At 40.2% G+C, this 14,537-nt stretch overlaps 1 protein-coding gene across 9 annotated transcripts in view; it reads right to left on the reverse strand.

Moving 5' to 3' along the window:
• Nucleotides 1-14,537, reverse strand: part of RBMS3 (RNA binding motif single stranded interacting protein 3) — a 995,810-nt gene that overhangs the window by 105,216 nt on the left and 876,057 nt on the right. For all 9 annotated transcript variants that reach the window (XM_075921983.1, XM_075921980.1, XM_075921982.1 and 6 more), the window contains one exon: nucleotides 4,740-4,846. In XM_075921983.1, the coding sequence (XP_075778098.1) occupies nucleotides 4,740-4,846 (107 nt within the window). The remainder of the gene's footprint in view (nucleotides 1-4,739; nucleotides 4,847-14,537) is intronic.

Genomic DNA, 14,537 nt, shown 5'->3' on the forward strand with positions numbered 1-14,537 from the left:
GAATTTCATAGGGCTCAGAAGTTCACTGGAGAATCCTAGCTGAAACTTTACTGGGCCTTCAAAAACAAGACTGCAAATCTAAATAGAAAGCTAAATAGCTTGTCTTGTGGTATTTGGCACTTTCTTTTGCATTTAGCCAGCATCAGAAAATGCAGAGATCAACACAAATGAAAAATAAGGATCATGTCATACCTCTCAGAACTAGCGGGGTAATGTAGGCATACCGCACTTGCAAATGAAGCCCAGGATTTGAATTTCCCGGGCTTCATTTGCATAAGCGGGGAGCCGCCTTTTTTAAAACCCCGCTGGTTCGAACCCCGTGCAGCGTGGCTACACGGGGCACGAACTAGGTAGTTCGAACTAGGCTTCCTAGTTCGAACTACCGTTACTCCTCGTGAAATGCCCTATGTCTCAGGCTGCTTGTCTGAGATCCAAGGGGTTTTTAAGAAATTTGCAGGACTTGAGGGCTAGACCTCTCACATTTTTTGAATGGGGCAAACTCTTCCCTAGTAAAAGAATTTAGGAGAAACCCCACAAGGGGAGACCCGTGCAGAGTTTTCCTGCCCCCACGAGAGACACCCATGGCTTTTTCTATAGGAAGGCAATCTGAGGCCCAAACAACTAGACTGAACAAACTTTTGATTTGAATTTTGAAGAAAGTTTTAGGTCAGTTCTCCTTTTATCCAAAAAAATCTATTTATTTGAAATCCGTCTTAAAGGTTTTTATAGACCTGAATCCAATGGCAGTGAATTCATATGTGGTGAGATTTTCGAAAGGACTTATGTGGACTAGGATCACAACTCCCAGTAACACTAAATGGGCACCCAAATCATTTACAAAATCATCACCTCTGATGCCTGCCTCTTGTGTTCCTCTGGAAGATTTAAAACACGACTATGTAGATTTTAACTCATTAAGTCAGATATATGTTTTCCCCTTGCCTGCTGATGCTGTGCATTCCATGTCCTCTCCTTAGAGCTACAATTTCTCTTTTTATTACTCTTACTGAAAAATGCATACAAAATAGTCCTAATGCCTAACACACATGCTCTCTAAAATATAAGAAATGTCTTTTGAGCAGATGGGCTGCATATGTGTATAGCATTATGTGTCTAGTCAGGTCTGGAAATTATCTCCCACAGAGGAGAATTTTTTAAATAAGAATTGTCTGGAAATAAAATGCATCATTCCTACACACTTAGGGCATGTCTACACAGCAAAGTTTTTTCGAAATAACAGCTGTTATTTCAAAATAACTTTACCAGCATCTATACAGCCAAACCGCTATTTTGAAATTAATTTGTAATAGCAGAGCGCTTATTTCGAATTTGGTAAACCTCATTCCACGAGGAATAACATTAAATAGCTATTTCGAAATAAGTGCTGTGTAGACACTTTATCGAAATAGGGGGCCTCCAGCCTTCCCAGGGTGCCTGGTGGCCACTCCAGCTTCAACCAAGAACACTCCTCTTGCTCCTCCCTCCCCAGAGCCCTTAAAGGGGTTGACTCCGTCCACAGTGCCTGTGCCAGCTTCATGCCTGCCAGCCCAGAGCCAGCAGTCACTGCCCCTGACCCAGTGGCCCCAAAACATGAGCCAGCAAGCCACTGGCAGCCAGCCCTCTACCGCTCCCCAGGAGCAGTCTGCCAGCTCACAGGAGTCTGCCAGGGCTCGGAGAACAAACTGAGACTAGAGAAGGTCTAACTATATGGTGCAATTCAATGGCCACCAGGAGCTGAAAGTGCAGCTGGGATCAGTGGGGCACAGGGAAGTCCTGAATTACCTCCTCCTTTTCCATAAAAGAAAGCTACAGATCTGAGCCCAGAATGGACAGAGAGATAACAATGCAGTGATTTCTTCTTCTTAACTAAATCTCCTGCATTTTTTCCCGACATCAAAGTATTGTGCACAGCTGTCTGTTTCTAACTTTGCATACTCAAAGTTGAGGCCTCTGACAAAAGTGCTGGTGTCATTTCTCTGGAGTCTGCTCTCCTAAACAATATCCCTCATCTGCATTCAGTGTTAATGATAATCAACCCTCAGAAATTTCAGAGATGCAGTTCACATAAGCACCAAGCTTTCAAACATTTATTTGAATTGTAGCCAAATATATTGTGGGCTGGAAGTCAAATCTCACAAGATGTGGCCAGGTTGGAAATATCAAGTGAGTATCTCTGGGATGATATTTCACTACTTTGGTTCTTTAGTGCAACCAAGAAAAGCAGAAGTGCGGGAGAGATTTTAATATCCCACCCCTCATCCAAAGTAGGACACCGGTTCCCTGGATAATTATTCCTTACTATTCCCTGCCCCTTTTGCTTAAACAAATGATAGTTGTAACAAATTCGATTCTAAAAGATATTCAATTTGAGGCCCATAGCATGTAAAACAATTGACCAATGCGTCTTGCTTGCAGGCACAGTTTAAAGAGTTAGAAAAATTCCATTACATTTCAAACAATCACATTAACTGCACAAAAGGATTTTCCTTAGCAGCTGTGGAAAATGTACGAATACGTCAAAGATATATAATAAATGGCTGACTTCCACTAAAAGATTAAAAGCATTATTGTCTCAGTTACTTCAGCTGGCAGCTCCCAAAAAAGATATTAAACTGTTACCAAAAGTCATTAACATTTTCAGAGGACATGTCTATCTGGAAATATTCTTGTCTTCATTTCTTTGTCGTCTTTCCAGGTTTGTTTCAAATATATATTTTGAATAATCCTAACTTTGTATTTTGAAAGTTGTACTGGAGAATAGTAGTAAAAACTATTGTCTTTGAATATTTTTTTGAAGCTAAAGATGATTAACATATTACGTAAATCCTATTTATATAACATTGCCCTTAACTTGCCCCATTGTTTCTAACTATTCCCGCACATGCAGATGTATCATCCACTTAGCTGAAGTAGGAATAATGGCAGCAAGTTAATTTTCACTTTATTTTCTCTTGCTGCTTATTGTCTGGAGCTCACGGAAGCGTAGCACAGTTGACACGATAAGTTGAAATGGCATCTATTGCACAAATAAGGATGAAGGCTGTTTAAAATACAAATGATTTATCTCAATATTTCTCAAAGTGGCTATTTTGAGAAAGCTGCTAACGGGCCACTCCATTTTGTTTATCTAAAGACTTCATAGTCCCAAAGCTCCACGGCTCCCATTTGCAGTTTCTAGCCATGGAGAGTTGTGGGAAGCAAATCGGAGCCAATGGGAGCCATGAGGCTCCGTGGCTACAAAGCCTTTAAATAAACCGAATGGAGTGGCCCATTTTCAACCTTCTTAAACTTTGAGAAACACTAGTCTAATAGAAATAATGTCTATCATATAAACCAGTCTTTAGAGACTTTTAAGGGATGGTCAAAACCTAGGTGGGTACACTGCATTCTGTAGCTTCTCAACACAATAAACCATAAAGTCTCCAAAGGAGACATCTCAGTTTATTGGATCAGTGGCATAACAGACTATAATGTTCCTTTTCAGGCTATTTCAGTCTGTCATGTCAATGTGCCTGCCAGGCTGGTGCTCTAACCCTGGAAGCTAAAAATACTTTGGAGGAATTTTTGTTGGATCAATATCCAGTAACTGTCCTGCAAAAGTGAGCAACTCATATGCTTTCAATATGCCTTTTTTTGTTTGTTTGTTTTAGGAGCTCACTTATGGTGCTTCATGGTCTGAACTTCTGGACTAGTGGTCTGCAAAGTATCAACTAATCAACTAACCAAAGTATCAAAGTATCAACTAACCAATTCAAGCTGCAGTCTGGCTAGAACTCAACAACCTATCTGAAATCACCTTTGGAAGTTACAAATGGCCTATCTCTCTCTTTCTGTCTCTCTCTCTCTCTCTCTCTCTTTTTTGTAAATTTAAAATGTGAACCTCTAAAAAGGCTTGAACTCATGTATGCCACATCTCAGCATGGAGTAAAACTTTTTAGTATCCCTATAATACACAAAAGAAAGATTTTAGGCATGGAAATACGACAAGAACTTCACTCTAGTAGCCATACCAATACCTAAGATTGTTCTACAACCAAATTTACTTCAGTGTTTCAAATGGCTTCATCTCATAACATTCAAGAGGAATAAACAAACACTTGAAGGATCAAACAAATGCCATTCTTACTTGGTACATACCTATACTTTCTTTGGTATATGTACATGGAAAAGGAGTTCCAGTTTATTGAACATTTACAGGGAAGCCACTGTTATAATGGAAACTAGTAATTTTCCTTACTATTCCTTACAATTGAACAAAGGTCCCAAACTCAGATCTGCTATGAATGATTGGAACCTTCTTTCACTGGATATGATTTGAATGAAAGTGTATTTTTTTAATTTGTATAAGCAATACTCCATCCATGCCTGACTTTAAAAAAAGCACCATGAAGACTGGTAACAACTCTGCCACTGGGTGTTATTTTTTAAATATATATCATAATGTAAGAAGTTGTCATTGCATTGCTAACTTCAGTTGTACAGTGCTAGCCACTACTGTTGGTGCATCTGTAAATATCCACTGACTTCAAACCTAGGAACAGAAAGCAAACTGCATGGCAACACTGAGGTCAATTACACCTCTCCATTCTGCAACTTGACATGTTAACATAAAACACTCACTCTGTTTCCCTCTTTGATAACATTTTGTTGTGCATGGAACCTCATTTTAAGCCAGACCCTTAGATCCTGAAGGTGTCTCCTCCCCAACAGCTGAATGATGACTCTTGAGCATCACTCACCTCTCCATCTCTTGGCCACGGCCTTCCATTCTGTGTGTATTTGCTTTGATTCTGTCGCTTCTTTTGCCCTCCATCAGCAAATTTGCACAGCAAAGGCTCAGTGGGGGCTGCAAAAGACAAGAAAACACAGTCTATATTAGCAACCTCCCCAAAAAAGTGATTATACTAGCAACAGTAATGCTTTGTATATGGATCTTTTGAAGTAAAATCTTGCCTTCTGCAGATATTTTTTCCTCTTTTAGCCTTGGCTCCACTGACAGCTGTTCTTACTAACTAAGCTTAAAAAAAATACTGGCAGACCTTAAAAGACTATAACAATATTGTTGAGAAAATAATCAGCCTACACAGAATGTTGAGTTGCTATAGTGGAATAGTAGAGTCAGGCATTTATTCCAGATATGTTAGACACGTATTCATGACCAGCATTTGTGTGAGGATAAACACGGTTTTATTAAAACATCTCTCTGTTTTTATTATAGAAACTCTGCAAGAATCTTTTTTGGAAATATGTGTTTTCATGATTTCTGCATTTTTCAGCATCCACGCCTTAAAAATCTGCATAAATAAAACAAAGACAATAAAAGATGACTTTTGCTAAACACAATCCAGTTACCTTTGTTTTCCTATTAAGTCCTTCCAGTTTAAGAGGGGTGGCAGCTGGCATGCCTCCTTACCTCCCTGACTGAGATCTGTTCTCTGAAGGCTACGTCTAAACTACAAAGACTTTTCAAAAGAGGATCCTTCAAAAATGAAAGTAGTCTGAATGTGTTTTTTTTTCCGAAACCCCCCCCCCAACCCTTTTTCGAAAAAAAAAATGCTCTTCCTAAAGAACGGTTTAAGCAGTTTTTCGAAAAAGGTTTAGACATAGCCTGAGAATACAACAATCAGCAAGTCAAGTGGACTCCTGAACTATGACTGCTCAAAAAGCTACAGACCAGAAACTGAAACTCCTAATAGAATCTCCTGTGAAGAATTAACACGCACAACATAGGTACACCTGGAAGGGAACTTAGTGTCTTGGTATCATCTTGCAACTATCCAGCTTTAGATATAGGCTTTTCAACATTATTCAGCCAATGCCACAAACCCATTTTCTGTCTGGAATTTAGCCCTTCTCTTTCTCCTTTCTGTTAAGAGGCTCAAACCTTAATCATTTTAGTAGTGCAACTATTAGGCTGCTTCTCCTCTCTCTCTCTCTGCCCAGAAATGATCATCCATGCAAACTGATACACACATCAATATTTGTGCCAAACCTCAAAAGATACTTCTCATCTGAATCTTCTAGGAACTGTCTGATCATTTGGGTCCTCGAATTTGGAATATAAAACTGATGAGAAATGAGCTTCTTGCAAGGCTTCCAATATTTCCTGATCCTGATAGGGTGGAAAGCCCATAAAAATAGACACTCGTATAGGATTTAAACACACACACACACACACACACACACACACACACACACACACACACACACACACACACACACACACACACACACACACACACGAGGGAGGAGAGATTAACCAATTTGTTTTGTAAAAATATTATTTATTTTAAGTTTCAAGGAAATTCCTATAATACTTGAACAGCTCCTCCGCTCCACGCTTAGTAAAAGGTAGATCAAAATAGCTCACACATATAAATCACCAGTTCAAACTGTCCTCATTTTTAAACTGTAACAAAGCAACAGGATACGCATACGCTGCCCCATCAGAAGTGTGCTGTTTCAATGGAATAGGATCCGTCTGGCTACATCTGAAGCTTGAATTGCTTTTATTTTCTTTCAAGTGCCTATTGCACTGGGGCAGTAATTTCCAGGATGACTAGAAATTGAACTGCAGGAAACAATCTTAGTATTGGCAGGAAGATGGACTGGATGACCTAAGAAGCCTTTTCGCACCTCTGACTCCTATTATTGTATCAGGTTTCAGTACAGGCAATGCTCAGCCAGCCATTTTAAATTTAAAATAATGAAAGTTTAAAAGCCTCAAGGTGGCTGTGGGGATTCTCCCTGCTGATGGCTAGCTTCCAACGGCCTGATTACCCTTCACTTACACTGATCTATCTCCAACAATTTCAGGGCAGTCCCTCATAATATGCTCTGGTGTAACGGAGAGGAGAATGCTAAGATAGCATTGGAGAAAGATCTATTGGAATCACTTCTGAAGCTACAAAAGCATTTTAAGATCTGTATCACTAGAAAAAAAACACATCACATTCATGTGTTGTGTACATACATACACCATAATAACGTGCTACCTACACATGTGGCATCAGCACATGCCCATTATAACTTGGGATAAAAAGGTGGGAGATTACAGCTCCTTTTCTGTATACTAGCAAACCACCAATGGGGAAGCTGTTGCAATTTCTGGATTTCCAGATAACATGGATGCTGTTTTACAACCTGTTGTTTGATAGTATGGACCTGCCAAAAGCTGGCTTAGATGGGAGTGGCACAGATCACTGAGTGATATTTCAAAACAACCCCATCCTTGTCTAGAAAAAGAAATGCACAGACTTGACTAGAGGGACACAGGGACAGGCGGAGCATGATCCTCAAACAGAAATCTAACTATGAAGGTTAAATCCTCTTTAGCAAATTAGAGGGAGGTATGACAAAGAGGCTAACTTAGGCAAACACATTCCAAGCATTGATCATAGACTCACAGAACTGGAAGGGACGTCAAGAGGTCATCAAGTCTAGTCCCCTGCAACATATGGACTGAAAGCCTAGTTTTGGCAGGAAGGGAGAGTCTGATTTTTCTAGGACACAACCCATTTACACTACCTTACATCCAGCAGTAATCAAATCCATTTACCAGACTATACTGGCATATGTTGTACACTAAAAGTGCTATCTGGCACTTTAGCAACCTGAACTCTCATCCTGAACATCTGATCTGTCCAATAATCTTCAGTCTAGTGACTGGGACTAGTATACTGCCCAGAAGGTTATGCAATTGCACATTTGGCACCCAACTTTAATGCAAGAAAGGCAGAAAAAAGCAAGAAAGCTTGTATCAGGGATTTATTTAAAAGAATAGCGTCCAGGGACAAAGATAGTAGGCATCATGCATCAATCCATACATAATATGCCATGAAGAGATTTCTATGGTCACAAGTGGTTAAGGGTTTTACATCTCACCCAAAAGAGCTCCTCCAACAGCATATAGTAGCCATAGTACCTTGATGGGACTAATTCATGGAGCCAAGTGCCAACTCTATAATTATACCAGCAATTCCTGCAGCACTTTGGGATTCCTTGAAGAGCTCCCATCCAACAGTTGGCCAGGCCCAATCCCGTGTAAATTTCAGAGATCTGATAGGAACTCAGCATCTGAAACGCTCCGAATTATTCAGGAGAGGAAAGCAGATGGTGTGATCTTGCTAGCCAATGGAGGGACGGGTGTTAAAGCAGCATGACAAATGGAAAGGATGTGTAATGCAAACAGGCAATATTTTGAAGAGTCTATGAAAGGCTCCATTATTCGTGTTAGATCCTAGCTGAAAGAGGAAAACAGCCACCTGGACAGAGTAGGCATCACCATGATAAACAAAAGGGGAATATTCAGCCAAATCTAGCTCTTACGTTACACAGCTCAGCTCAACCAGGGAAAAGTGTGCAAGTCCTGAACACAGACATTTCCAAGTAAGGCTACACACTGGTCTGGCATATATATTCACAATGCACAGATGTGTTTGTTTCCACAAACTCAGATAATATTTTCTTACTTGAACAGGGAAGCACTGCCAAAGAGACAGAGAGAGATCATTTAGTTGCAATCAGAGAATGGAATTGAAGACAGTTTCCGAATAACAAAAAAGTAGCACCAGGAAGTGAGATCCACATCTCCCAAGTGCTAGTCAGTGTCATTTTAGGGATAAAAAGTTGATACAGGCCAGTCTTTCTTGTTCTTCTGGGATTCATCACAATCCACATAGATTACAAGCTGGTTCTGTTGACAGAGGCGACCTACTGCCATATAACAATCCGCATTTAGAACTGCTCAAAAAAGGTGCTGCAGGTATTTTAGTTAAAAACAGGTTTTCTGCTTTTTCTTGGAAAATAGTTTCAACCAAAAAATTCCAAACAGCTGACAGCCATAGAGTAACTTCTACAAGGGACAGTGTAATTAGCTATGTAAGTATTCAGTGTAATGAAACTGCATTATCTGACTTAACCACAGTTCTATTTACTTATAGGTGTAATTGAGTGAAATTCTCTGGCCCGTGTTATGCTAGTCAGACTAGATAATCTAATAATTGCTTGCAGCCTTAAAACTTACACTTAATATTTGCTGGACAAATGTAAGGTACAGCGTAAGAATATGATAGGTGTGAATTTTTAAGAGACATTTGGTGAAATCTGGGGAGATGTCTAGAAAAGAAGTAACAGTCTAGAAAAAAATAGCAATTTTGCAAAAATTGGGTAGAGAATCTCATTGTTTTTTCCCAAATCCCTTTTGCATGCAGGCACACTGATACACCTCTCTTAGATATATGGTATTTGCCAGGCATGTGCTGAATCTTCTTCTGATTTTAAAATATTCAGGAGTTATGACGAAAAAAAGAGGTTTTGCTCCATAAAAGCTAATGTTGCCAAGTGCTAACAGCTGCAGGACAAATTTCCTGCTCTCATGATGAGCCCTGATCTTTGGTTCCAGTGGTGGTGAGTTAACAAATGTGCTCTTGCTGTATGTTCTGGTGTGGCCATGAAAAGAAAGGAGAGAGTTTTTATTTGTCCCATTACCACTGCATGCATTAAAAGTTGCAGAATCTGGTGCTCAAGAGGAAGAAAATGATTGTATATAGGCAGGGAAGGGCCAAAAATGAGACAAATGTCATTATACTGTGGAAGAGGGAAATCCAGAGCTTGGAAGAGCAGGCTGTATGGAGAGGGCAGGTGCTGGACAGGTAGTCCTAGAATGGGGACTCTCATTTACTTGGATCTCACGGACACAGACCTTGATGAATGAGATCAACCGTCTCACAAGATAGAAATGCACAAACTTGCTGCACGTAGGTGAGACAGAAGGAAAGGGAGTGCTGTTCTCTGAAAGGTACAGCAATGTATCAGGAAGCACAAGAATATGTTTCTCTCATCTTATAATGCTGCTACCCCAGCCACTGAGATGCCCACCTCCCTCCTGCACTCAGCTCCATCAGGTGCTTTGAGAGGAAGGGTGTCCAGTTTTTGCTGAATCAGAGCGATAGTCAAAATATTCTATTTTAATGCAAGCTCTCTTAAGAAATACATACATAACAATATGGCATGTGAGAAAGAAAATATCTGCTATTACACCATTTCATTTCAGCCATTTCGAAGTAAAATGCTTTTCAAAGGGTTCCATGAGATGTCACTGGTGCTTTAAAGATAACAAAATCTACTTTAGAAATGGAAAAAACAATCTCTGTCAGGTATTGTGGTTATTAGTTAAAGTAAGTAACTGTTTAAAAACCATCCAAAACATACTAACAATATGTGAAAAGTATCAAAGGTAGAAGGGAATGTATCTGATGTGAAAAAAACCCTATATTTTACCTCATTGGGTAGAGCGTGGGAATCTTTTAAAAATATTTCTGTTCTTTTTGTTTTCTCTTGCTGGACATTTCTGAATTCCCCAATTGTACATTTATCTTTTGCTTATTGTGTGATATAAAAAATGTTGGATGAAAATATATCTGAGCTTCCCTTTCTGTGCTCTCACCAATCTTTCTAAACTTTGACATAAAGGAAAACAGAGGCTGAATATTTTATAAGTGTTCATAGTTTGAACAGTTAAGCAGAGCAATTTATTGCATGGCTTGCTTGCTTTTCTTGTTTGTTTACTTGCTTGGTTTTGTTTATTTGTTTTTAAGGACAATTTTTGATCTCTTCAAAGCCTAAGGGAGTTGTGGCATTTCACAGTGCATCTGGAATGATTTTTTAATGATGCTCACCTTTTAGAAACGGCAGAGACATGGTGCTCAATAGACTAACTTTAGACTATTAAAACAAGATAAGCTCCTTGGAACAGGGATTGCATCTTTGCTGGCTTCATACATGTTGGTAATTCTAATAAGGTCCTTCAAGGCCCATCATTAGAGCCCTACACTGATACAAAATTTGTATGAACATCCGCAAAAATGAGTCATGGATATTCACATCCATAAACGGCTGCAGATACCTGTGGATATCCACAGATTTGCAGTGCTCTACCCATCATCCTTTCCAGGGAGATGCTCTAAACTTGAGAAATACTTTCAAGGGGCCTGATCCAAAATCCACTTCAGTCAATGGCAGTATTTCCATTAACTTCAGGGGACTTGATTCAGGCCCTCAATCCTGGAAAGGAAGTGGAACCAGCATCAGGGATATTAGAGGCTGATTGAAGAAAAGGTCATGGTCACTGTTCAGAGATAAAATCCTGACTCCGTTTAAATAAATGACCAATTCCCCATAAGTTGTATTTTTATTTTCTTCAACCCCGTTCATCCCATCCCTGTCTATTACTGAAAGGGGTTCAGGCTGAGCTTTGCTAGTCCAGCACACTGTGGTCTAGCAACATCCGTGGGCCGACATGATTTTAGTTAGCCGGATGTCCACTTACCATGTGTGGCCAAGTTTCCTGTGGTCCCATGAAGTGTTTTTACAGCCGCCAGCCCTGGCTCTCAGAGTTCTGTGCTGTTATTTAGCTCTAATTTACCCCTAAATGTCTTGTTAGGGTATGTTTACACTGCACACTTATTTCAAAATAAGTTATTACGGAATTATTATTCTGAAATAGCTTATTTCAAAATAGCATGTCTACACTGCAGGGAAGCCTCAAAATTAGTCTGAGGCAGGCTTAATGGAGATGTGTTATCTTGATTTAGAGACCCAGGAGGCAAAGGAAAGGAATAACTTAGAATAGCTCTGGTGAGGGGCTATTTCAAAATAGCAGCAGTGGAGCATCTACACACTCCTTATTTCAAAATAGCTATTTCGGAATAGGTGTTATAACTCGTAGAATGAGGATTACAGATTTTGGAATAAGCCGTCTGTTATTTCAAAATTATTTTGAAATAATGGAATGGTTGTGTAGACACTCGCATTGCTCTTTCGAAATAACGCTCATTATCTCAAAAGAACAGTGCATTATAAATGCACCCTAAGGGTACATCTAGATTACATGGCTCTGTCGACGGAGCCATGTAAATTTGTTTGTTCGGCAAAGGGAAATGAAGCTGCGATTTAAATAACCGCGGCTTCATTTAAAGTTAAATGGCTGCCCTGCTCTGCTGATCAGCTGTTTGTCGGCAGATCGGGGCAGTCTGGACGCTCCCCTGTCGACATGAAAGCCCTTTATCGACGTCCCCGGTAAACCTCATTCTACAAAGCATAATGGGGAGGTTGATAAAGGGCTTTCAGGTCGGCGCGGGAGTGTCGCGGCTTCATTTCCCTCTGCCAATCAGCCTAATCTACATGGCTCCGTTGATGGAGCCATGTAGTTTAGACACACACCCTGAGTCCAGTAAGCAGTGGAAGTGTTGGTAATGCTGCTAGACAATACTGACGTCCCATGGTTTGGCAAATTCTCTGGTTTGGCACCAGTCAGGTCCCAAGAGTGCCAGACTAGAGAGGTTCAACCTGTATTACTGTCCTGGCAAGATAGCAATGTCTCATACTTCATGACTTCAGCAAGGCTGACAGATAGCATTACCAAGCCATAAGGTAAAAGATATCCACAGCAATGGCTAATATGCAAAACAGGATAGAATCCCTAGCTGGGAAGTGGCTTTAATAATCCCCTCCAACTACTATATTTCATTGGAAACATTTCATGTCAGGAGGGCAAAGTCAATTAAGCTGAAAAATCTAAAAGTTCTAATTGGTTATCAGTACAGAGGCTCCTTATTGTACTTACACCTAAGTTTAGATGAATTCTTATAAAGAGAATCACCAGGCTGCAAACGAAGCTGGTAATGCTGGGAAGAGCATTGGTTTATGTGAAAAATCTATATCTATTAATGAATATGCATTTTATAAAAGAATGAGAAAGGTGAACATTTCTCATTTCCATCTTGTGACTACCTCTTCTCAGGAGCTCTGAAACTTGTTTTCTTTGAAGAGATGTAAGGAAAGATTGTCTTATCCTATTCCCATTTGCAATCATGTCACGTCTATATGGCAATGACAGTGAGTTCGTAGACAGAAAAGTTAAACTAGGAGGCTGTGTCTGCATTGGCAAGATTTTGCGCAAAATCTTGCCACCTGTCTACACTGGCCGCGAGTACTTGCGCAAGAACACTGATGTTCTAATGTAAGAAATCAGTGCTTCTTGCGCAAATACTCTGACCCTCCCGCTCAGGGATAAGCCCTCTTGCGCAACTGTTCTTGCGCAAGAGGCCAGTGTAGACAGGCAACGTTAATTTCTTGCGCAAGAAAGCCCAATGGCTAAAATGGCCATCGGAGCTTTCTTGCGCAAGAGAGCATCTACATGGGCATGGATGCTTTTGCGCAACAGATGTGCTTTTGTGCAAAGGCACACGCCAGTGTAGACGCCCTCTTGTGCAAATACTTTAACGCAAAAACTCTTGCGTTAAAAGTATTTGCGCAAAATCATGCCAGTGTAGACGTAGCCGGAATGTACACATTTTAAGTGTTTTCAGTGCATGGTTGAGAAGTGGGTACTTTTGTTCTGTATTAAATCTGCTCCCATCAGTTCAGTTTCCCTCAGCTAGAAATAAGGAAGATAGTCAGCTCTGCAGGTACTGCTAGCAAGTGCTCTGTGGACTACTCCGGACTATTTCAATCCTTCCTGCCCCCAGTTCCGCAAAGAAACAAGCCCCTGATAAACCATGAAAGTTTACAATCAATGGTTTCTTTTGGAGACTTTTTCATACACAGACAAAAAACCAAGTAGAGCCAATTTATTTTTCATCCTTGGACAATCTTGCTCCATATTAAAAACTAGCAGTAAAACAGCTGGGTTTTGTTAGATTAATTTATAATCTTCCACCCACAGTTTTGGAGATTTTCAACTATATCTTTATACACAGGTATCATCAAATATCCAGCTGGAAAATTTTATTTCAGCAGAGATCATTCACCTCCCACAAAGCACAACTGGTCTCTGTGTGATCTGAGGAAATCTCACATCGTCTGACAATAAATCAAGAGTAGTTTCCAGCCATTCTGTAACTATCCACATTCATGTAAGTAATATTTCAAGGCTATGGGACTGGCACATATCAGATATGTCTGAGCTGTGACACTGTGGCAGAATCACTCAAATTAAGTTTCTCATCTTGCATGCAAGTGCACCCGGTAGGATTCTACCTGAATTGTAATAGAAATTGTGCATCCTAAGGCTGTGTCTACACTGGCCACTTATTCCGGAAAATCAGCCGCTTTTCCGGAATAACTTGCCAGCTGTCTACACTGGCCTCTTGAATTTCCAGAAAAGCACTGACGATCTACTGTAAAATCATCAGTGCTTTTCCGGAAAAACTATGCTGCTCTCATTCGGGCAAAAGTCCTTTTCTGGAAAACTGTTCCGGAAAAGGGCCAGTGTAGACAGCACAGATTTCTTTTCCACAAAAAAGCCCCGATTGCGAAAATGACAATTGGGGCTTTTTTGCGGAAAAGCACGTCTACATTGGCACGGACACTTTTCCAGAAAAAGTGCTTTTCCGGAAAAGCATCCTGCGAATGTAGACGCGCTTTTTCCGGAAATACTTATAACGGAAAACTGTTCCGTTTTAAGTATTTCCGGAAAATCATGCCAGTGTAGACGTAGCCTAAATGTCTAGCTATGGTTCAATCCTGAAAGATTC

This window comes from Pelodiscus sinensis, chromosome 2, assembly GCF_049634645.1.
Source record: "Pelodiscus sinensis isolate JC-2024 chromosome 2, ASM4963464v1, whole genome shotgun sequence".
Taxonomy (NCBI): Eukaryota; Metazoa; Chordata; order Testudines; family Trionychidae; genus Pelodiscus; species Pelodiscus sinensis.